The sequence below is a fragment of the Apodemus sylvaticus genome, chromosome 12, assembly GCF_947179515.1.
Source record: "Apodemus sylvaticus chromosome 12, mApoSyl1.1, whole genome shotgun sequence".
In the NCBI taxonomy this organism is placed as follows: Eukaryota; Metazoa; Chordata; class Mammalia; order Rodentia; family Muridae; genus Apodemus; species Apodemus sylvaticus.
Window position 1 is genome coordinate 79,505,137 of NC_067483.1, and position 21,733 is coordinate 79,526,869.

General features: G+C 43.1%; 1 protein-coding gene across 6 annotated transcripts in view; it reads left to right on the forward strand.

Annotated features, from left to right (window-relative positions):
* The window catches only part of Slamf6 (SLAM family member 6), a 32,085-nt gene extending 10,672 nt beyond the window's left edge, over positions 1–21,413 (forward strand). The window contains exons 2-9 of one of the 6 annotated variants that reach the window (XM_052201142.1): positions 4,282–4,632; positions 6,622–6,888; positions 7,490–7,609; positions 7,929–7,958; positions 9,093–9,172; positions 11,027–11,098; positions 16,877–16,921; positions 17,684–21,413. In XM_052201142.1, coding sequence (XP_052057102.1) covers positions 4,282–4,632; positions 6,622–6,888; positions 7,490–7,609; positions 7,929–7,958; positions 9,093–9,172; positions 11,027–11,098; positions 16,877–16,921; positions 17,684–17,743 — 1,025 coding nt within the window. In that variant the 3' untranslated portion in view covers positions 17,744–21,413. Of the gene's footprint in view, positions 1–4,281; positions 4,633–6,621; positions 6,889–7,489; positions 7,610–7,928; positions 7,959–9,092; positions 9,173–11,026; positions 11,099–11,992; positions 13,168–16,876; positions 16,964–17,683 lie in introns of those variants that run through there. The other 5 variants (XM_052201144.1, XM_052201145.1, XM_052201146.1 and 2 more) reach the window with 5 other exon arrangements.
* The last annotated feature ends 320 nt before the right edge of the window (positions 21,414–21,733 follow it).

Consider the following 21,733-nt stretch of genomic DNA (forward strand, 5'->3'; position numbering starts at 1 on the left):
CCTTCTCTGGCTGCCTGCTCAGAAACAGCTCTCTGTTTTAAACATTCCTTTCCCGCCGTATCTTTAAAGCCCTTCTCCATGTACTGTAAGCCTTTTCCGTAAATTTACTAAGGCTCCTTACCATCCTCATGGCCACCTCTCCTCCATCCCACATGCCCCTAGGTTTCTCTTCTTTTCTCTGTCAAATCGCTTGATAAATCAGCTCCTACTTCCTTTCTGAACTGATTGACTGGGAGGTAAAACTGTGTCCCCTTTGGCTGGTTTGTGCACATACACAAGCCAGCCCTTTTAGTTAGAAACACCATGGTTTTGGTTTCTTCTGACCTTTCATTCTTTTTCAGAGCCATCGTATGGAGATAGCTCTGCCTTATCCTTCCTAAAACACTGTTCCCATATACCGCTCTACTTCTCCAGAGTACTCTACATTTACCAATACCTTACAAAGTCAACCCCCACTGCTCAAGTGACCCATTAAGACTTTCTACATTCTGATCTCAGTCTGTGTAGCTTTCATTGAGTACCCTGAAACAGCTTCTACGGAAATAAAAAGCTAAACAGAACTCATGTTCTCAGAAACATGTCATCCATTGAGTGGAACATAAAAAGGATAAGTATAATATTCCCTGATTTGATATCACCAGAGAATATCAGCACTTTCTCCATAGTCCAAGTGGCCCATAGAGTCCCAAGTGTATGCTTTCTTCATACCCACTCTCAACACCAAGTAGCCTGCCACTGCCAGAGCCACCAGACAGCATCTTTCCAATTCCTACTCTTCTATGCTGGGTCTACTCTTCCACATTTACCGCCAACAGAGCAATTGGATGCCCAAGAACATCAGTATCCAAGCTAAAGGTGTTGGCCCAGTGTGATAAAAAGCATCAGTGTCCAATCCATGAAAAACATTCTGTGTTTCCTCTGGGCCAAGCCATGTCACCTGGTGGTCTTCTGAGCATGTGCAGTAAGTTCTGATCTTCATGCACCATAAGCATGCTGGTTCAAAATATTTTGTTTTAGACCTGCAGGGAACTGCTACTCCCTTATATTCATTATGTCTGTGCCCCTCTCTGTCCTAACACAAGCTCCCTTCTCCTTCCCCTGCACTGGTGAAATTTTCCACAAATATAAGCAGAGGCAAATTGACATTTCAGCAGCCCTTCAAAGATAAGTAACAGTTTACTATGTGAAAATGAAGGGGAGGAGCCTTTCAGACAGAAGTGACAGCAATGCAAAAAAAAGCAGAATCATCTAGGAAATTTACAAATCACTGAGCAATGGGAAAGTCCCTGTTGCTATTCAAAATCTTCCTATAGCATTACATCTTGAGGCTTGCTCATGGATAACTGTCCCTGGGCCATCATTCACTCTTGGTGTCCCCACAGAGCACATACATATACCTCTATCAACTCATTATTTATTGACTTGAAACTGCACTGAGCCATAAGAATGCATGGGAGACAAGCATCCTGCCTGCTCCCATTTATCAAGAAAAGGAGGAGATAATGGCAGAATTATAATAAAGAAGAAGAGCACACAACATAGATGGTACAATAGGAAAATGCAGAGGCAGACCCAATCCCAAGCCAATGCCCTACCCACCACACCATAGCTACTCATTCACCTGTCAGGCTTCTCCATCAGATAGTGCATCAACAAATCGGAACTATGTTGTTCATACATACAACATATGTATTCCCCAGATCCACACCAGAAGCAGACATATGAAGGAAAACTAAGAATATGACCTGGGTGCCATGATTTCTAAATTTTACCCATTCAATTAGCACAGAAGTAAGTGAATAGTAGGATACATTTAAGCTGTTTGAATAAACTAATAATCCAAGCCTAGTAATCCATGAAGAATCTAAGGCAGAAGATTGCCAATGTGAGGCTAGCCTGGGCTACATGTAAGACCTTGTCTCAAAACCACAGCCCCACACACACTGATAATTTTGATCTATAAAATTAAGAGAACTGAAAGGAATATGCTAGCCTCCCTGTTGCAAGAGTCCCTGGTGAGTCCTATAACCACTGAGAAAATAAGCCCAGTATCTTCATTCAGAGAAGGTGAACTTTATCATCCTGGATAGAGACCTTCTGAGAGGAGGACTAGGGATGTGTCTGCTCACTCACCATGAGCTCACCTGAGGCTCACTATGCCAGGCACTGTTCAGGGATGCTCATGGTGGTGATAAAAGAGATAAAAATCCTTTCCTAGGCGATGCTTACACTTCTCATAGAAAAGACAAAACAAAAAAAAAACAGAACAAAACAACAACAAACCCCCACAAATTCATAAAGTATGGTGATTTCCATAGAGAAAAATAAATCTGATGGAGAGTGGGTCACAGGAATGGGTTGGGGGGTTAGTAATGAGGAAAGAGGGGTCTCAGAAGACATTGCTGAAAAAAACATTTGTATTGAAGGCATCATGCAGGCAAAGGAGTTGGCTAATTTTGCCTGGGAGAAGTTTTTCCAGGGATGTACAAGTGTAGAGACAGCTCAGGCAATGCCCAAGTTGGAGCAAATTGAATAGGAAGGCAGTCTTGGGGGTTGAGCTCGAAGAGGAAGTTGGTCAAATCATTGTTGCCCTTTATAGGTCAATATAATGATTTTTAAGGTTTGATTTTGCTATTATTGCTAATGGTTAGTTTTATTAAATGCAAAGAAAAACTGTACAAATTCTGAATCATTAGCTCACTGAATTGAGCTAATGCCTGAGTATACACACAGAAACATAAAGACAAAGAACACTCTTCTCAATACCCTAGTTCCCCTCGGAGTGCCTCTTACTTACCGTCCCTCTTTCCTCCCCCAAGGTAGCCATCCTCCTGATTTCTGACAGGACAGATCTGTCTTGCTTGATTTTAATTTTAAATAAATGGAATACTACTTAGGGGTACCTTTTGGACTCAAGATTTTGCTTGTTATATTTTACTCACGTGACTCTGAGAAGAAAGAAAGTTCAAAATGACAAATAGTCATGTGTCAAAAGGCTGATGGGAAAGGAAAGGGGATGTCTGATGGCAACACTGGCGTGCCTGGTAACCCTGTGGCAATTCAGGAAAGAGAGCAGAAGTGCAGACTCATGGAAGTGCTGAGTAAGTGTCAGGAGGCCTGAGACACCAGCTCTGGGCCACCGCACAACCACACGCACAACCGCAGCTCTTCCTTGGAAAATAAAGGACCCCAAGAATGTTGAAGTCACAGTCATGGTGATACGTTCACTGATAGTCAAACAGAGATCACACCATGTGTGAGACACTGCTGAGTACGAAGTGCTGGCCATACAAGAATAACCACAGCATGGTCAGTTAAACAAGTAAACAGCGCCCTAGAAAGCAGAGTAGCACGTGCTAAGAACTTGTCATTAACATTAAAGGAGCATCCTCTTTAAGAGTTGTTAGAATGGGCCTAGAGAGAGATGGTTCATCAGCTAAGAGCATGGGCTGCTCTCTCACAGGACTTAGGTTTGATTCCAGCACCAACACAGCAACTCACATCTGTCTTACTGTAACTCCAGTCCCAGGGGCTCCAACTCCCTTTTCTAGCCTATATAGGCACCAAGCATGAGGTGCGCAGACATACATGCAAGCAAAACACCTATACACATTTTTTTAGAGCCTGAGTTTGAATCCTGGCTCTGCTAGTTTCAAGATGTACAACCAAGGAAAGTTGGTTAATCTTTCTATATTTCAGTCTGTTTATCCATAAGCAGATATTGTTTTGATCTGTCTCGCAACCTGTTATCACCATCAAATGAAATAATGCATGCAAAGCACTGCATATGCAGTAAATCCCTATTACTGCCTCTCTGCATTACACAAGCATGGTATACAGACAGACAGTAAGTACATTGTAAATGACTGGCTGGGGCAGTACTACCCGTCAGCAAAGCCTTGCAATTGTTGGAGTTTGTGCCAAGGGGTCAATATAGTCCATTATCCCTTACAGATTGTTGCCAAAAGATTTCAAAGGCTGAGGTCACAGAAGTTTGACCAGCCAAGGGTAGAAGGAGACCATAAGTTAGGATCATCTAACTGGATCAATTGCCTGTTAGCCAAGTCTGCTAGATACTATGTTTGAGGCAGAGGCAGAGCCACTGGGAGTGTACTTGTCCACTGCAACATTTCTGAATACCCCTTCCCCTTCTTCTTTCTTTATCATCTCTGGCCTTCTTCCAAAGAGCTTAAACAGACTGGCAGAGTTAAGAGAAAGGATTTAGGAAAAGAAAGGGATTGTCAGAGACAGCTCTTGAGTCCTCTCCTTTTGTGTTTACAGGGAGTGAAGTTTCACAAAGCAGCTCAGACCCCCAGGTCGTGAATGGTGTTCTAGGGGAGTCTGCAGTTTTCCCTCTAGAGCTTCCTGCAGGGAAGATGGCCAGTGTCATCGTCTGGAGTTATGAAGAAGCATCACATGTCACTGCAATCCTCATCATCCGCCTAAATGACTCTGAAAAACCACAAATCATTAACACTGATCGAAAGAGGGAGAAGAGGCTGCACATCACCCAGTCCTACTCCTTGAAACTCAGCAATCTTATCATGGCAGACACAGGATCATACACTGCACAAATAACCACAAAGGGCTCCGAACCAAATATGCTCTTCAAATATGCTCTGAGGGTCTTTGGTGAGTCCAAATATGGCATTTAATCATGTACAAACTTAAAAAAAAAGTCCAAATCACATATTTCAATTGTGTATGCCTACAAGAGTGCACTATAGTCTAGTGATAAAGATGATGGTGTTTGGCATCATAATGAAGTCCAGAAATAAAGCGTTTCGATAACATTGCACAGCTAAATAGCAACAGAACTGAGTTAAAAAAAAAAAAACTAAGTCTTGTGGCTCTCTACACCAATCACTTCACTTTCCCTTTCAACCAAAAATGTACAGTTAGTGGAAGCAAAATGCTTAAGGGCATTATTAACACGCACAGCTAGGTATCTATCACATGCCTGTCTCTGCGAGGTGAGTGTGTGCACAGTCCTATCCCCAGAGCATAGCCTTACTCACAGTCTCAGAGATGGTAAGTGGTGTCACCACCACATAACTGACCTATCTCACTTCACACAGAGACGCAGATGACTCACCAGAGGTGCTGCCTTAGAGAGTGTTCTGCACAGGTGAGCCAATTAACAGAAAAACTAATAGAAAACTTAATAGAAAACCTCTTCTATCAAGGTTACTTCATTTTTAACGGTATTTTCTCCAGATGTCTTATGTTGATCATTAATTTTAAAAAAACTGCCTTTCTAACTGGAGGAATGATACACATCTATTATAAGCCCAGTATTCGGGAAGCTGAAGCAGGAGGATGAAGAGTTTGAGACTGGCCTTGACTACATTGACAGACTGTCTCAAATTAATAGTTCTACCTCCATAATATTAAAGAATGAAAGTGCTTTTTACATAAAATTATAGAAACAATAATGAGATACTGTATTAATCTAAACCATGAAAAAAATCTAGCTACTAGAGATGTTTAGCAATGGAATATTTTACAGGAGACCCAAGCATTACATTGACTACCCAAGGGCAGTGAGATGACACTATCAACTAAATGACACTATTAATATGTACAGCAGTAGGTAAAGGTGCTTGGAACCAAGCCTGAGGAGCTGAATTTGGTTTCCAGGGCCCAGGTGGAAAGAGAGAACTGACTCCCAAAAGTTGCCCTCTGACCTCCACATGCATGCCATGGCATTTGTACACACACACACACACACACACACACACACACACACACAGGCCATATCACACCATACCAGAGAGAGAGAGAGAGAAATAGTTAACTAAATGTTAGCTGGTCATGATGGTGCACACCTTTAAGCCTAGCACCCTAGAGGCAAAGGCAGGTGGATCTCTGTGAGTTCAAAGCCAGATTAATCTACATAGTGAGTCCCAGGAGAGCTGGGGTTTTGCATAGAGACCCTGTCTCAAAAAACAAACAAACAAATAAATAAATACACTTACAATGTGCTGTGAGTGCTAAGGAAAAGGCATGGAGCATCAGGGTGACAAGGGACAGGGCAGGAAACATGGTGCTACAGACCAAAACTAGGCCCCTGAGCAAGCTGTGCACGTGCTCTGTCACTGGAAGCGATCAGAGTAAAGCCTCTATTGAAAACATAGCACTTGAGGCAAGCTCTATTGGTGTTAAGAGAATAAACCATGCAGATATCTGGAGGAAGAGCCACTCAGAACAGGAAACAAAACTCTTTCACACTCAAAGAGCATCCCTCAAGAAGGCTGAACGTCAGTTCTCAAAATCCATATAAAAATCTGGGAATGGTGACAAGCATCTGTGATCCTAGCAGTAGGGAAGAAGAGACAGAAAAGCCCCTGGAGCTTGTGGACCAGCTATTTTTAACCAACAGGGAAGTTCCGTGAGAGAGCCTGTCCCAAAGAATAAGGTAAGGAGTGACAGAGGCAGACACCCAGCACCAACCTCTGACCTCCACATGCGTGTGAGCATGAACCCATACCCTCTTGCACACGTACTACTATATACGCACATAAACCCATCAAATGAAAAGACAGGCTGGTAAGGGGTGTTTTCCACAGGTTGATCAGCGAAGCCACGAGTCCTTAACTAAGGTCTTTTCTCTTTATGTAGACCGGCTACATAGCTTAGAAATTGCCAACCATACTCTCCTGCTAGAGAATGGGACCTGCCAGATGCACCTGGCCTGCCTTGTGAAGAATCCAAACCAGACTGTCTCAGTTGAGTGGCAAGCCGCAGAAAACAACATCTCTTTAGGGGAACCAAATGTCACTATCTCTTGGGACCCAAGGAATTCCAGTGACCAGACTTACATCTGCAGAGCTGAGAATGCTGTTAGCAATTTGTCAGTCTCCGTCTCTACCCAGAATCTCTGCAAAGGTAACACCTGCCTTAGGTCTTCCTGGAAGCCTCAACAGCTAGGTAGTGTTATGGTGAGGCTTCATGGCCTACACGACTGCCTGGACAGAGGTTTACCAGAGTAGCCAAACTGCTGTGGACTGGACCAGGCAGGCTCTAAAACTCTCTGCCTCTGTTAACCTTCCTCTTCCTCTTCCTCTTCCTCTTCCTCTTCCTCTTCCTCTTCCTCTTCCTCTTCTACCCCTTCCTCCTCCTCTTCTCCTCTTCCTCCTCCTCTTCTTCTTCTTTTCTTCCTCTTCCTCTTCTTCTTCTTCTTCTTCCTCCTCCTCCTCCTCCTCTTCCTCCTCCTTCTTCTTCTTCTCTTCTCTCCCTCCCCAAGTCCTCTTGCAAGAGCAAGACCTCAGAAGTCAGGATGGCTTTCTCCTACCTCAGCCAGGCCCTACCTGTCCTGCCTCTCAGAAAGTCTGACAGACCCTCCCAGACTGAGCATAGAAATGACCATATCTCGCCTCTATAGACAGCCCAGAAGAGACTGAAGAGGTGCTCTGAAACAAACTGGAAAGAGCCCTCATTCTCTGTACCCTAAGAAGTTCAACTTTTTTTTTTTAATTCTTCTTTTCAGGTGTTTTAACTAATACACGCTGGAATACAGTATGGCTTGCAATTACAATTTCAATAAGCATGGCTGTGCTTATACTCATCTTTGTATGTGTGGGCATATATGTTTGGAGGAGAAGAAGAGGTATGTTTACCTTCTGCTTTCTTCTATCTTCTGTAAGACTGTAGCTATTTAGAGTCTGGGGCCTCTGGTTGCCAAGGGTCAAGGGAGGATGGACACTCTGGCTGAATTGGTCCACTGGAATGGCCCCCAGCATGTGGCCAGGCTTCTGTTAATATTTCAAGGGAGGTATCCTACTGAGAAAAGCAGGACCTAGCCTCTGGATCCACTTGCTCACCCGTGCTTGATTTGAGACCTGTTGCAAGATGACTGGCGGAGAAAGATGGAGAAAATGTTCTCACACTGAACTCATGTGTTCTATCTTCCTGCTTTCATTTCCCAGGTTCTCTTCCTTTGACCAGCCAACATGCAGGTGAGCATTCAGCCTCTTAAACAAAACATAAAGCAGACAGGGAGAGGTAAATGAAAGAGAAGAGGGGCTGGGCGGTGGTGGCACATGCCTGTAATCCCAGCACTCTGGGAGGCAGAGGCAGGTGGATTTCTGAGTTCGAGGCCAGCCTGGTCTACAGAGTGAGTTCCAGGACAGCCAGGGCTATACAGAGAAACCCTGTCTCGAAAAAACCAAATCCAAAAAAAAACAAAAACAAAAACAAAAAAAAAAACAAAAACAAAAAAAAAAACGAAAAAACCAAAGAAAGAGAAGAGCGACTGGCCAGAGTAATAAACAGTGAGAGAGGAGAGAAATCAAAGCTGGATCCTGTGGTGTCAGAAAGGCTGCCCTATAACCACGAGACCTATAGCATTCCTCCATGTAAGGGGCATGACACTTTCTATAGCAAGGTCAAAAGTGTTAACTTCCTTTCTGATGGAGAACACAAGTCCCAGCAAAAGGACCCATGCACTGTCACCCAGCAGGTGACAGACTAGGACTTGAGCATGGAACAGTCAAAACTGGGCTCTGTGACTATCCCACTGAGAATCAGCTAAGGTTGAGACAGTGGATAGATGCTGAGAAAGAGATGGATGCAAGCTCATTGTCTGAGTCTCGTCCCATGGATCATAGTTAAAGATACCATTGTTGAATCGAGGGCACAGGTTCAGAGGTCAGAAGACCTGCATTCCAGCTCCTATCCCTCTGCTTCCTAAGTGACTTTGTACAAGTCTGCTAAGCACCCTTGAGCCCGAAATCCCTCATCTCTAAAATTGTCAAATCTGTCAGACAGGGCTGTGAAAACTGTCTCCAGAGATCTCACAGACTGTGGTATTTAGTCCTTCAAAGGTGTTGACATGGGGGAGTCACTGAAACTGAATCATAAGAATGCCACCCACACTCTCACGCAAAAAGAGGGTAGGCAGACCATACAATAGTTCTTGTTTAGCACTGAACTCCAAAGATTGGAAAGTGGAGAGAGCGTCCTTAGAGGAGGGTCAAGCTTGAAAAAACTGCTTTGGAGGAGGTGCTCTAGAGACCAGCAAGACCCAAGGTCCTGTGCAGAGTTGCCCCGAGTCCTTCCACTGACAGCTGTCCCTTTGGTCTGTGTGTTAGCCATAGATTCCTCTCATAGCACAGACACTCCAGGCTCTCCAGGGAACACTGTGTACGCACAAGTCACTCGTCCAGTGCAGGTGAGCCCTCTCAGCTCTGTTCTCCGTTGTTGCTGTTGCTATTGTGTATGTCGCCATGATCGTCAGCCTTCATTGTTGGAGAAGGCAACTGCAGGGCTGACCACCCAGTGTCTGCCCTGATGGCCTCTAAGGTAATGCTTTCCCTCACTCGCTTCTCAGCGCTCTCTGTCTGTTTACCACGTCAGTCGGTCTTCAGGGTAGCCGTAACCTGCCTGAAAATACAAATTTGAGCCTCTCCTTTTCCTTCACCACACTTGACTAGACCAGAGGAAAGTATAATCTGGGGGGAGGTGTCATGCAGGAAGTGGGGTTCTGTGAGAGCTTAGAGTAGTGTCTCAAGAGAGAAAAGGACCAAGGACCATAACCCCTCCACAGCAAAGGGAACGAACTACAGAAGAGAACTCCCACATAGGAGGATGGCCTTGGTCAAGCACCAGGGTCCCCACTACCCTTGAATGGGGGCACTTTTCTAAATAAGTAGATAGACTGGGGAGCCAGTTCTCAAGTCTTCTGGAAAAAAAAAAAAGCCTAAAGAACGTGGTATTCTTGAAATATTGGAAGTGAAGCAACAACCCAGCCAGAAGTCTTGGATTCCCCCAAGCAAACACCTCTGGCCCAGCAGACACAGGATTTGTTGGGTAAGCTCCTAAAGGAGAAGACAGTGGAAGCATTCACATTTTTTGCCCATTTACCGTTCCCAACTCCTGCTGGGAGATTGTTCGCCAACAACCCAAAACTGGGATCGCCAGTCCATTCATCAGCTTCTAGCGTCTAAATTATTCTCTAAATATTCCTTCATTAATTTTAAGTATCAAAACGTATGTACAGATTCACCTAGGACCTGGGGATTTCTTTGTGTATCCAGAGAACCATTCGTTTTGTTTGTTTTTTCTTTCCTTTTGTTCATTAATTTGTTTGCATTTATTTGATTTCTTTTACATCCCAATCACAGCTTCCCCTCCCTCCTCTCTTCCCAGTCCCACCCTCTCACTTTCACGCCCCCATCCCCTTTCTGTCAGAGGAGAGGCCTCCCATGGGTATCAACCCACCTTGGCATATCAAGCTGTGGTAGGACTAGGCGCATCTTTTCCTATTGAGGCTGGACATGGCAGCCCAGTTAAGGGAAAGGGAACCAAAGGCAGGCAACAGAGTCAGAGATTATCCCTGCTCCTGCTGTTAGGGGTCCACATGAAGACCAAGCTGCACATCTGTTACACATGTGTATGGCGCCCAGGTCCTAGATACATGCTCTCTGGTTGGTGGTTCAGGAGAGCCATTCTTAAAACTGGGAGTTCCTATACTTCTGGTTCCCAGCTACAACCTGGTAACTAGGCCATTAGAATAACGGGGATAAATGGAGCAGGCAGAGTAGGTGGCTCCAGTTATAGCTAGCAAAGTCTAAGACAAAAGATCCAGTGCAGTCCATAACCATCTGGCGTGTAAGTCCTTAAAGGCAAAGGAGCAAGACAAAAATGTTCGCATCCCTCCACCGACTCTGCCTTTCTGTTGGGCTCGTCTGGGACATTGCTTTGCGTTGCTGGGACGTTGATATTTTATTTCGGTTGCTTTTCTGTTTCTTGGAGAATGTTGCTAAAACATCACAGGTTTGAACTTGTAGAGATTGGGTCCCCAACTCCTCTTGGCATGCTGGTTCTTTCCTTTTTCCTTTCTCTCTCTCTCTCTCTCTCTCTCTCTCTCTCTCTCTCTCTCTCTCTCTCTCTCTCTCTCTCTCTCTTTCTTTCTTTCTTTTTTGTCACACTACCTTTCCCCAAGATATATGCACGCACGGACCTCTGTGTCTCTGTGTGAGCCAATTGCATATGACTCTTTTGTTCGTTCATTTGTTGTTTACAGGAAATGAAAATCCCAAAACCTATAAAAAATGACTCCATGACAATTTACTCCATAGTCAATCACTGCAGAGAGGTAAATCCGTGACTGCTTTATCTTCTTTTATTTTGTATATCTGCATATATGTGTGTAATGTAGTGTGTGGTTTGTGCTCATGTGTGTAGGAATGGGAATAATCCCATCCAGTGCCCTGTCCTACCATTCCATCTTACTCCCACAAAACAGTGCCTCTTGCTGAACCTGAAGCTAAGCCTGTGGCCAGAAAGCCCAAAAAATCCTCCTGCTTTGGACCCCTGGAGTGTCGGCATTAAAAGCATATGAAAGCTTTCTACAGGAGGTCTGGGGATTTGAACTCACATCCTCCTGCTTGCTCAGCAAGCACTCTCATTCACTGAGCCATCTTGCCAGCCACTATCTTCTTGTATTTTTATTCCTCTCCCAAACATATTATCTTACAAATGAAAATAAAAGGTCCATCTGACAGATATCTAAATACCACTTTAAAAAAAGAAAGAAAGAAAGAAAGAAAGTCTTAGAACATTACCAAAATATAAAAAGTTATCTTGGGGCAGGTGAGATGACTCAGTGGGTAACAGGCAGTTTTCAATAAACCTGATGACCTGAGTTCAATCCCCAGGACCCACAGTGTAGGAGATAACAAGCTCCCACAAGTTGTCCCCTGTGGCAGAAGCACACAAACACACACACACACACATGCATACACACACACACTCACTCACACTAAATAGATACATAAATAAAATAGCTAAATAAATAAATAGAGAACATTTTAACTTATCTTATGTTGAGATCACCTGTTATAATTAACCTACTTATTTTTTAACCCTGCCTCATGCCATCAGTAGCCATCTAACCATCAGGACTCTCCTGTCCTCGCTACAGCCATGGAGGGAAGGGTATGGCTATGATCTCTATTAATCTACTTCATTTCTCTCCTCATAAAATAAGCCCATGTCTCCTAGGCCGAATACTCTTAAGGACATCAAGTTGGTGAAAGACTTTAAAGAAATCCAAGCAGAACACATCTACTGATCCCTTGGACGAGAACAGAGGTGTGGTTTCCAACTGGCAATGGGATCCGGATACCCAGGGTTGTCACTTCAGACTGGATCCTTCATAAAAATGTCAGATGTTTCAGGGGTAGCAAGAGCTGTAGTACATAACCCCAAGACTGCATTCCAATCAAATCCAGAACAAATCCTGCGTTGGATAACACACCCACGGGCTGCTTGCTCTCTGATAACTAAACAATCAGAGTTTTGACGGACAGATTATGATTCAGCAAGTAATCATTTCTCCTTCTAGAAGGCAGAGGGATGTGATTGGCTGCAGAGACAACATGGTATTTTGGTTAAATGTGAAGTGTCTGGCACTGGATGGTCTGACACATCCCCAGACTCTGCTAACTTCACTCTTCCCATTCTCTGTTTGACCTCTGTGACCTTTTAGCTCCTCTATCAAAAAAGAAAGTTCTCCATATTACAATCACTGACATATACCCCAAGGCCCTTCTTCTGCCTGTTGGGTTCTTCCTATACTTTAGGCCTCAGCTTAAATACATCAGCTTCTATAAAAGACCTTTCCATTGCAGTCTACCTAAAGTGGGCTTCCTTATTAGTCTCTTAAACTTTCCATGCTGCTTATCACATGTCATTGAATATTTATTTTTAATATCTGTTTCCCTCATTAGAGGTTAAGTCTGTGAAATCAGAGACAATAAGTATGTTATTGCTGTAATCATTTAATACATAGAACATTGTAAGTGTTTAATACTTTTAATAAATAAATGTATACATAATGGATTGGTGTGGGAATTAAATGAAACAATATGATTGGCTCTGCAACTGGGGGTTTACTTCTGTATATCCTATCAACTGCAAACTGAATTACTTCACAAAGAATTGTATCTATACTAAGTATATATGTACTTTTTCTTATTATTCCCTTGAGATAGACATAGGTTCTATACTACTCACCCCCCCCCCATTTTATATGAGGAATTGGCATCTAGGGATAGCTTAGAACCATCTTCTAGGAACACCAAGGGATAACTATGAACCTGAACTCCTAGGCCTAGTGTCTAACACATTAAGAAAACTAAATAAATGCATGTACAACTACTAGTTTTGCTTGGTGCTATGTGGCAGGGCACTCCTAGAATCCTAAGACTTGGGAGATGGAGTCAGGAAGAGTCAATGTTGTCCTCAGTTATACGGAAAGTTCAAGGCCAACCTAGGCTACAAAAAACCTTGTCTCAAAAAAATTGATCTTATTGCTGGTGTTATCATTATTAAAATTTATTCTCCCGAATCACAGAATCTTCATAAATGCCTTCAACAGCTGAGTCCTAAGTTCAAAGCTAGCCTGGGCTACATAGGAAGTTCTGTAATAGTCTTAGCTACACAAGAAGACTGTCACAAAAAGTAAGATAAAGGGCTGGAGAGATGGTTTAGTGGTTAAAAGCACTGACTGCCCCTCCAGAGGTCCTAAGTTCAGTTCCCAGCAACCACATGGTGGCTCACAACTATCTGTAATGGGACTGGATGCCCTCTTCTAGAGTGTCTGAAGACAGCAACAGTGTACTCATATACATGAAATAAAAAAATCTTTTTGTAAAAAAGTAAGATAAAATAAATGAAAAGAGAGAAAGCAAACTACTTGACTGCATTCATGCCATTTCTTGCCTTTACTCAAGTTTCAAATTCGATTAGTTTACCCCTAAAACTAATTCGTGTGAAAACGAATGCTCCTCTGCCTTTAAGAAACATTTTTGGAGGGAAGAGAAGGAGTGTTGCTATTTCTTTTAGTTTGTTTTATTCCCCCCCCCCCAAAAAATGTGCTTATTTAGAATAGTTCATACACTCCAAAATAAAACATCTCTACAATAGCCAAGATAACTACCATTAACAATCCTATATTAAAATAGCACTATTTTTTACCAATATAAAATCTTTTCATAACTTTTTCTTAGCTTTAATTTATTTTTGCTTTTACTTTCATTTGTTTCAACTTGTTTTGTTTTTGGTTAACAATATCACCTAACTAACTTTCTGAACTCAGAATATATAATCCTACTAATCACATTTTCACCTTTTTGTTTTCAATTTTATCTATACTAATAGTTGAAAATCAAGCAATGCTTTGAAATGCATGTATATATATATATATATCAGAGGCTGCCCATATCAAAAAACAGAACCCAAGATGCCAAGATGCAAGGATGGTGGCATCTCAATAGAAAATCAGTGGCTATGAACAACAGAAGGAGAAAACAAATTCATCAAAGTTAGATCTTTTTTTATTTCGGTTTTTAGATCATTTGAGACAGAGTCTCCTGAGGCCAGAACAGCCTTAAGTACACTGTAAGGACTCCACGTTCCTCCTGCCTCCACCTGTCCTGTGCTAACATTATAAATTAATGTTCAATTCTGGCTACAAATGACATCGTCAGCTAACAAAATAGGATAAATAGAGAAGGGTTCATCAGGAAGAAAGGGAGACTTCAGAAATAGTCATGGAGGCTTCAAAGAAGGGAAAAGGAAGGATACGTGTAAGTCCTTACGAGGTGCCCTAAAGCTTGGAAGGAGACTCATTGGACAGATATGAAGGTACCCTCCTTTATTTTTGGCATTTATGTGTGTGCATGTGTACTTATGGGGCATGTGAAGTCAGAGGATCTCTTAGAGTTTCTATTTCTGTGACAAAACACCATGACCAAAAAGCAAGTTTCTTGGCTCACACTTTCATATCTCTGTTCATCACCGAAGGATGACAGGACAGGAACTCAATCGGGCAGGAACCTTGATGCAGGAACTATTGTAGAGGTAGGACCATGGAGGGGTGCAGCTTCCTGGCTTGTTCTTCATGGCTTGCTCAGCTGCTTCCTAACAGAATGCAGGACCACCAGCCCGGGGATGGCACTGCCCACAATAGGCTGAGCCCTATCTACCCTGTTGTGTATTTGGTTTCTTGCTTATAGTATGTTAACTGGGTTCCCAAATTACACAGGAACCTGAACATCTGCATGTAAGACACCTGCCCCCAATTGGTTCTAATTGGTAAATAAAATTGCCAGTGTCCAATAGCTGGGCAGGGAGACAGAGGCGGGACTTTAGGTTTCCTGGACAAGGAAACCCAGGAAAGACGATGGATTTAGAATAGCCATGCTGAGGAAGCAGGAGGATCAGGCTTGAGAGCTGCAGGAGAGAGAGCATCCAGCCATGTGAGAGTCAGAGGAGAGCTTCTCCCCCACTGGGTCTGGGGTAACAAAGAAGGCATATAGATTTTAGTAAGTAATAATTTATGAGTATCAGAGGGGAGGTGTTAGCAACATGGAAGTTTGGGAGTGGCCCAGCCATTGAGTTGCTTAAGGCATATTAAAAATAAGGCTGCGTGCATGTGTCTTTCATTCAAAAATCCAGAGCCTTTTGTCGGGTGACAAGCAACTTGCACTCATAAGAGATGGTGTCCAGCCTGCAGGCTCGCACTCACTATTAAACATTAACTGGAGGTTCTCCAAGGGAGAACACACACCATGACATGAGATTAGGAGGTGGGAAGAATTGGTTTTTTAGCAGAGCTGCTGGTTCCTCCCCAAGCCCCATGCTTGAACAAAACGCATGCTAATTGGCGTGCATAATTTTGGGGTTTGTGGCTTAAAGATAAAACACACTCAGGCTGACCCAGACAAAGCTGGGGGCAGGGATTTACCAAATTAATAAGACACGCCCCCATCAATCTCTATGAGAAAATGACTTACGGGCGGACCTATAACCCTATCTCACAGAGACATTTTCTTAACTGAGGCTCCTTTCTCTCAGAAGACTTCACCTTGTATCATGTCTACATAAAACTGTCCAGAACAGAGGACAACTCTAGAAAGTTGCATCTCTTCTTCCACCATGTGGATCCCAGGGATTGAACACATGTCGCCAGGTTTGGCTGGCAAGTGCTTTAACCTGCTAGCCTTCCCACCAGCCCCTGAACTGGTTTTCATTTGTCAAGTGATTAAAAAAATAATAAGTAAATAAAACATCCAGCAACTCTCCCAAAGGGAGAAATCTATAAAGTCAGGAAAGGCAGACAACTACTCCACTGTTGGAATGCCCAAACCAGCAACAGACTTAGCCCTACATCTCGGAAAGAACCATCTGTCCATCTAGAAAAGAAAATCTACTAAACCCTACCCCCAAAGTCTAGACTGCACCAGCAAGAATGGCAACTGGAACAAAAATTAGGGATATCTTTACAGTTACAAAAAAGGCAAGGAAACTGTGTGAGAAAAACCGAACTTTATGTTTTCCAGTGGACCACGTAATAAAACAAGACTTCCTGATTCCGACATTTCTTGCCTTCTTACAAGCCTTTGCCCACTTATCAATACCACAGTCTCCACAATGCTGCACTTCCCTGGCATTCCTCTTTCCAGATGTTTCTGTCTCCTCACTGAGATGCCGCTTCTGCCTCTTCAGTTGCAGGACTCACAAAGACAGTTTGGGCTGGGTCTCAGACTCAGGAGTTCCCCTTCACCTCCATCTTCCTGTAGTTTTCTAATGTGACCACTCCCACCATCTTAACACCGCCTTATATGCTAATGGGTCACATCTTCATCCCTGGCCACCCAGATTATATCAGCTGTCTTCTTGACATCTCCACTTACAGATCTAGTAATGTGCATCAAAGTATTTCTTAATCAAAACTCTTGATTTTTTTTATCTCCAACTCTTTTCTGCTCATCTTCAGATCAGTCAATGATGCTTGATTAGGTCTCCTTTCCAGGCCTGAAGATCACACAGAACTTGGAATATAATTCATCATTTTCTTTTCTTGTAGGAAACAGTGGCTTTCATCAACTGTAACCAACCCACTGCCCTGAAGGTAAACACCTTAACCAACTGTAACTAACCCACTGTCCTGAAGGTAAACACCTTAACCAACTGTAACTAACCCACTGTCCTGAAGGTAAACACCTTAACCAACTGTAACTAACCCACTGCCCTGAAGGTAAACACCTTAACCAACTGTAACTAACCCACTGCCCTAAAGGTAAATGCTTTAAGACCCAGGTGCCCTACTCTCAAAACACAAAGCATGCATATTGCAAACAACAAAGAAAATTTCATTGGTCTCAAAGATCCTATGAAAAATAATATTTTTAGCCCTTTTTGAACAGCTATTGGCAGTTAAGGTCACAGGGGGGAGGGGAAGTCCTACTCCTCAGAACTTCTCAACCTCTGCTCATGCAAATAACCTTAATTAAATACAGTGAATTACACACACACACACACACACACACACACACACACTAGCTATGCCCCCAGTGTACATGACTTGCCACCTCCTGTCCCCACAATACTCACATCCTGCTCCCTAGCCTTTCTTCCTTATTCCTCATTGCTTTCTCTTCTCTCCTTGTCCCCTGGTTGTGAGAGAAGTAGGCAGATGCTATGCAATTGTTAGTGAGAAAGAGGGTGACTATGCACATTGTAGTTCAGATTCCCAAACCCACAAATACACCATCCATCTTCTTTTAAGGCAGTAAAGGACAAACGCCACCTCAGAGAGAAGATTAATTTACTCTTAAATTACCCTCGTCTACTCTGTATGCAAAAGTGAATGCGCCTTTTCTTTTCCCCCTAGGAAAAGCCCTGCAGTGACATGAGGAAATTAAACAATGCTGTCACCCCAGCTCTGGCTTAGATTAATGAAATCAGTGTCTCTGGAGATTGAACGCTGCCATTCGCATTTTTCAAATGCTTTCTAGGTGGTATGGTGAGATGCCACAGGGCTAAGAGCCTTTAGAGCAGGGTGGTGTGACTAGGAATACATAAGGTAGAAAGTCTGGAGTAGTAAAAGTATCACTGAAAGGGACAATGAACCAAAGAGAAGTGGGATAAAATTGCGTCACGTGGTGTAGTTCTGTGATTTCTTTTGGTTGGGGATTGAAGGGGCCTGGAAGTTGGCACAGACAAACTCAAACACCAAATTCTCAGCACAAAGGAGATTTGTTACCCCTGAGGAACAAGCAGATTGACTGGGGGGAGGCGGGGAAATGCCTCTGAATGGGACAAAGACAGCAACAGGTGTTTTTACAGGAGTGGCTTTTAAGGAGAAAGGGGGAAGAAGTCTGTGCTAGAGCAAGTTGCTACAGATGAATACAGACAGAGCACAGGAAGTCCTGCCTCAGGGCCACTGGATAGGCCTTTCATCTTGGGTTTCAAGGTAAAAAGACGAATGGGCTGAAAGGTGATTTCTCTAATATATATAAAGCAAGTGTGACCCCTGCCCTTCTTCTTCCCTGAGACCAGCCAAAGATGCTTTCTGTGGAAAGGGAGGAGAACACATTGCAGTTATCATGTTCTAACTAACAGATCACTGGAATGAGTGACAATGGCCAATGCTTTCTTATCCCTTACTCCCAGCCTGCAGACCCCTCTGAAGTTGCACTCCTCAGATACATGAGTGTTGAGGCTTCGTCTGTTGCTATGTACCATAATAATAAATTCTGTATGGGAAGGTCTAGTTGCCTATGAGTGAATTTTCAGTTACCAGCTTTTGTTGTACAAACTTTGTTCCTTAAATAAAAATGGTACAGACAATTACTGGAGGGATTAGAGCTAGGTGAGTTTTGAGTTAGCCTGGTTGTGTGTTACAGAGGGAGAGGGAGAAGGAGGACACAGGAGAGAGGAGGAGGCCACCGTGAGAGGAGGTGGACCATGAGCACATGACCAAGAGAAACAGCAAGTATCTGGGGTACACTGCTGAGGAAGTAGTCAGTCCAGCAGTTAGAAAAATAGATTAGGGGTTACCCACCCAGTGATTATCAAAGCCAAAAAATAAAAATAAAAAAAATAAAAATAAAAAAACATAGTCACAGTCGGAGTCTCTCATTTGTAAGCCTGACAGGGATAAGTTGAAATTGATTCAACTACACAGGGGTTTTTCCTTGGCATGCCTGTATCTCTGCAGCTCTTAAATGGCAAAACCCCACAGTATTAACTTTACCTCCTAGGTTTCATTTATTCACATCTATTTTTTATGGTCTGCTGCCTTCTCCTTACCTTTCCCCAGCTGGTCTTCCTTTACAATTCCTGACTTGTTTAACTATGTTCCGCTGACAGGCTCCTTCTTGGATAGCTCATTATCGCCCTAAATTCTGTGTATCTCTCTCCAGCGTTCATTTCTATGCACAAATATGAATGAGTCTCTCTTGTTTTTCCAGACAGGGTCTCACTATGTAGCTTCTGGAACTCACTATGTAGACCAGGTTAGCCTCAAACTCACAGAGATATGCCTGTCTCTGCCTCCTGTGTGCTAGGACTAAAGGCATGAGCTGCCACACCTGGCCCATAAAAAAGTCTTAATAAAACAGTCAAAGACGAATGTCTGTGTCAAAACCCATCTCAGGATCTTACAACAATTCGATCCACAGGGAGAACTCAAAGAAAATAATTGGAACACCTAACTTCTTGAGAGAGAGATTTTCATGAGAGAGAGAACACAAGAAAGGATCCTGCCTATAGTGCATTTTGACAGGGCCTAGAGAAAGGACTTGGGCATATCAGTGGATTTCCTGTGACCGTTCCATGAATATGTCAGCAATCTAGCATTTCCACCAGCCTGCCTTCAGGAATGTAGTGCAGCTTACATCATCACCCACAGCAAAGTTTAACAAGTGCGACAGGCATGGTGCGTGAAAGCACCCTCCCCCCAGATCTCTCCCTCAGTCCGGGTCTGTCTTGTTCTCCTGTTTCCTCCTTGTCTCATTCATTCTATCTCATTCCCTGTCTTGTTCTTTCTCCCTCTGCCTGTTTGTCTCCATAAACCTCTTACACTAGATATGTTGTGTGGCATACTTTCTTAGCAGCACACCTTGGCATGGCCTTCAAGGGTACCCCCCACACTCGCCACACTATCTTATCAGTATAAATATATCAGGTTTTGGTCATATTCAAGTATTCCCTTTCCCTGGACTTTTCCTTACTCTCCCTGAATTGTCCCTCAACTACTACGTGTAAGAGTATGATCTTTTTTTATTAATCTTTATAAAATATAAATGACCTGGGTATAATAACATATACCTGTAACCTCAACACTTGGGAGATAAAGTCGAGAAAATCAGAAATTCAAAACCAGCCTAGATTACAGGACTGGTGATGTGTAAGAATCACCCAGATGGTACTGGTTTTGAAGGTGTGAAGGCGTCATGAAGAGCAGCTGAGGCTCAGCACTGTGAGAAGCCAGGGAAGGCCATTAGTGAAGGTGCAGCCTCAGTTGCAGTTGACAGCCCAGGACTGGAGAGGTCGTGCAAAGAAGCTGAGCCTTGGCACCATGAGGAGAGCCTATGAGAAGCTATTGGTGAAGCCTAGTTGTTGTAGAAGACTCCAGAGAATTAGAAATGCCAGTACCGTGGAATGATCACAAAGAACAGCAGCAGCAGTGGCGTGGAGTCAACCAGAACCTAGAATGCTACAGAGGGCAGAGCTGGAAAAGTGACCCAAGCCCTTTGGAGGAGCTCAGAAGATCATGTGTGGATCCCAGACATTGGAACAGGAAGCTGTGAGGTTGAAGTTGCCTTCGATACCCCACAATGTTAGAGATATCAGAGCCATGGGATAGCTACTAAGGAAAGTGGCTAACAGGGAATGGAACCAGCCCAAGAACATGAAGTTTGTTTCTGCTAAGTGCCAGATCTGTCAACAGCAGTCAACAAGGATGAAAGGAGTTGGAGATCTGAAGAGTACCTTGACATCAGACATGGAAACATGGAGTTTGACCAACTGGTTTTTGCTCTTGCTTTGGTCCAGTATTTCCTCTCTGTGATGTTTTGGAATGGGAATGTACATCCTGTGCCATGATATGTTGGAAGTATGGGATCTGATTTTTTTTTATTTTGATTTTATAAGGGATTACAGTTAAGAGATTGCATGAATTTCAGGACAGACTTTGAACTTTGGAATTTTAAACATTGATGAGACTATTGTAGACTATGGGGTATTTTGAAGTTGGACTAACTGTATTTTGCATTATGCTGTGACCCCCTTAGACTCATGTGTTGGAACAAGCCTGAGGACCAGGGAATGGAATATGGTGGTTTGAATATGCTTGGCCCATAAGGTGTGCTACTATTAGGTGTGACCTTTTTGGAGGAAATCTGTCACTGTGTGACTCCTATGCTCAGGTTCTACTCCTTGTAGAAAAGAGCTTCCTCCTGGATGCCTGGTTGCCTTTGAATCAAGATGTAGACCTCTCAGCTCCTTCTCCAGCACCATGTCTGCCTGCATGCTGCCATGCTTCCTGCTATGATGATAATGAACTAAACCTCTGAAAACTGTAAGCCAGCCCCAATTAAATGTTTATCTTTTTAAGAGTTGCCTTAGTCATGATGTCTCTTCATAGCAATAGAAACCCTAACTAAGACAACTGGTATGCAATACCTCTAAATAGGTAATAATAATAATAATAATAATATAATAAACAGATAATCACCCCTATGATTATCTGTTTGACCATTGTATGACCATTGAATAATTCAATGATGCTAATTAACTTTTGCACATACCCAGGTTGTATTACCTCAGATCATTCATGCTTGCTGCTCTTGTTTTATGGCTAGCTTTCTTTTATTGTTCACACACTAAAAAATTTCATCCTCAAAAAAAGGTCATGGTATATTAACTTAAAAGATTC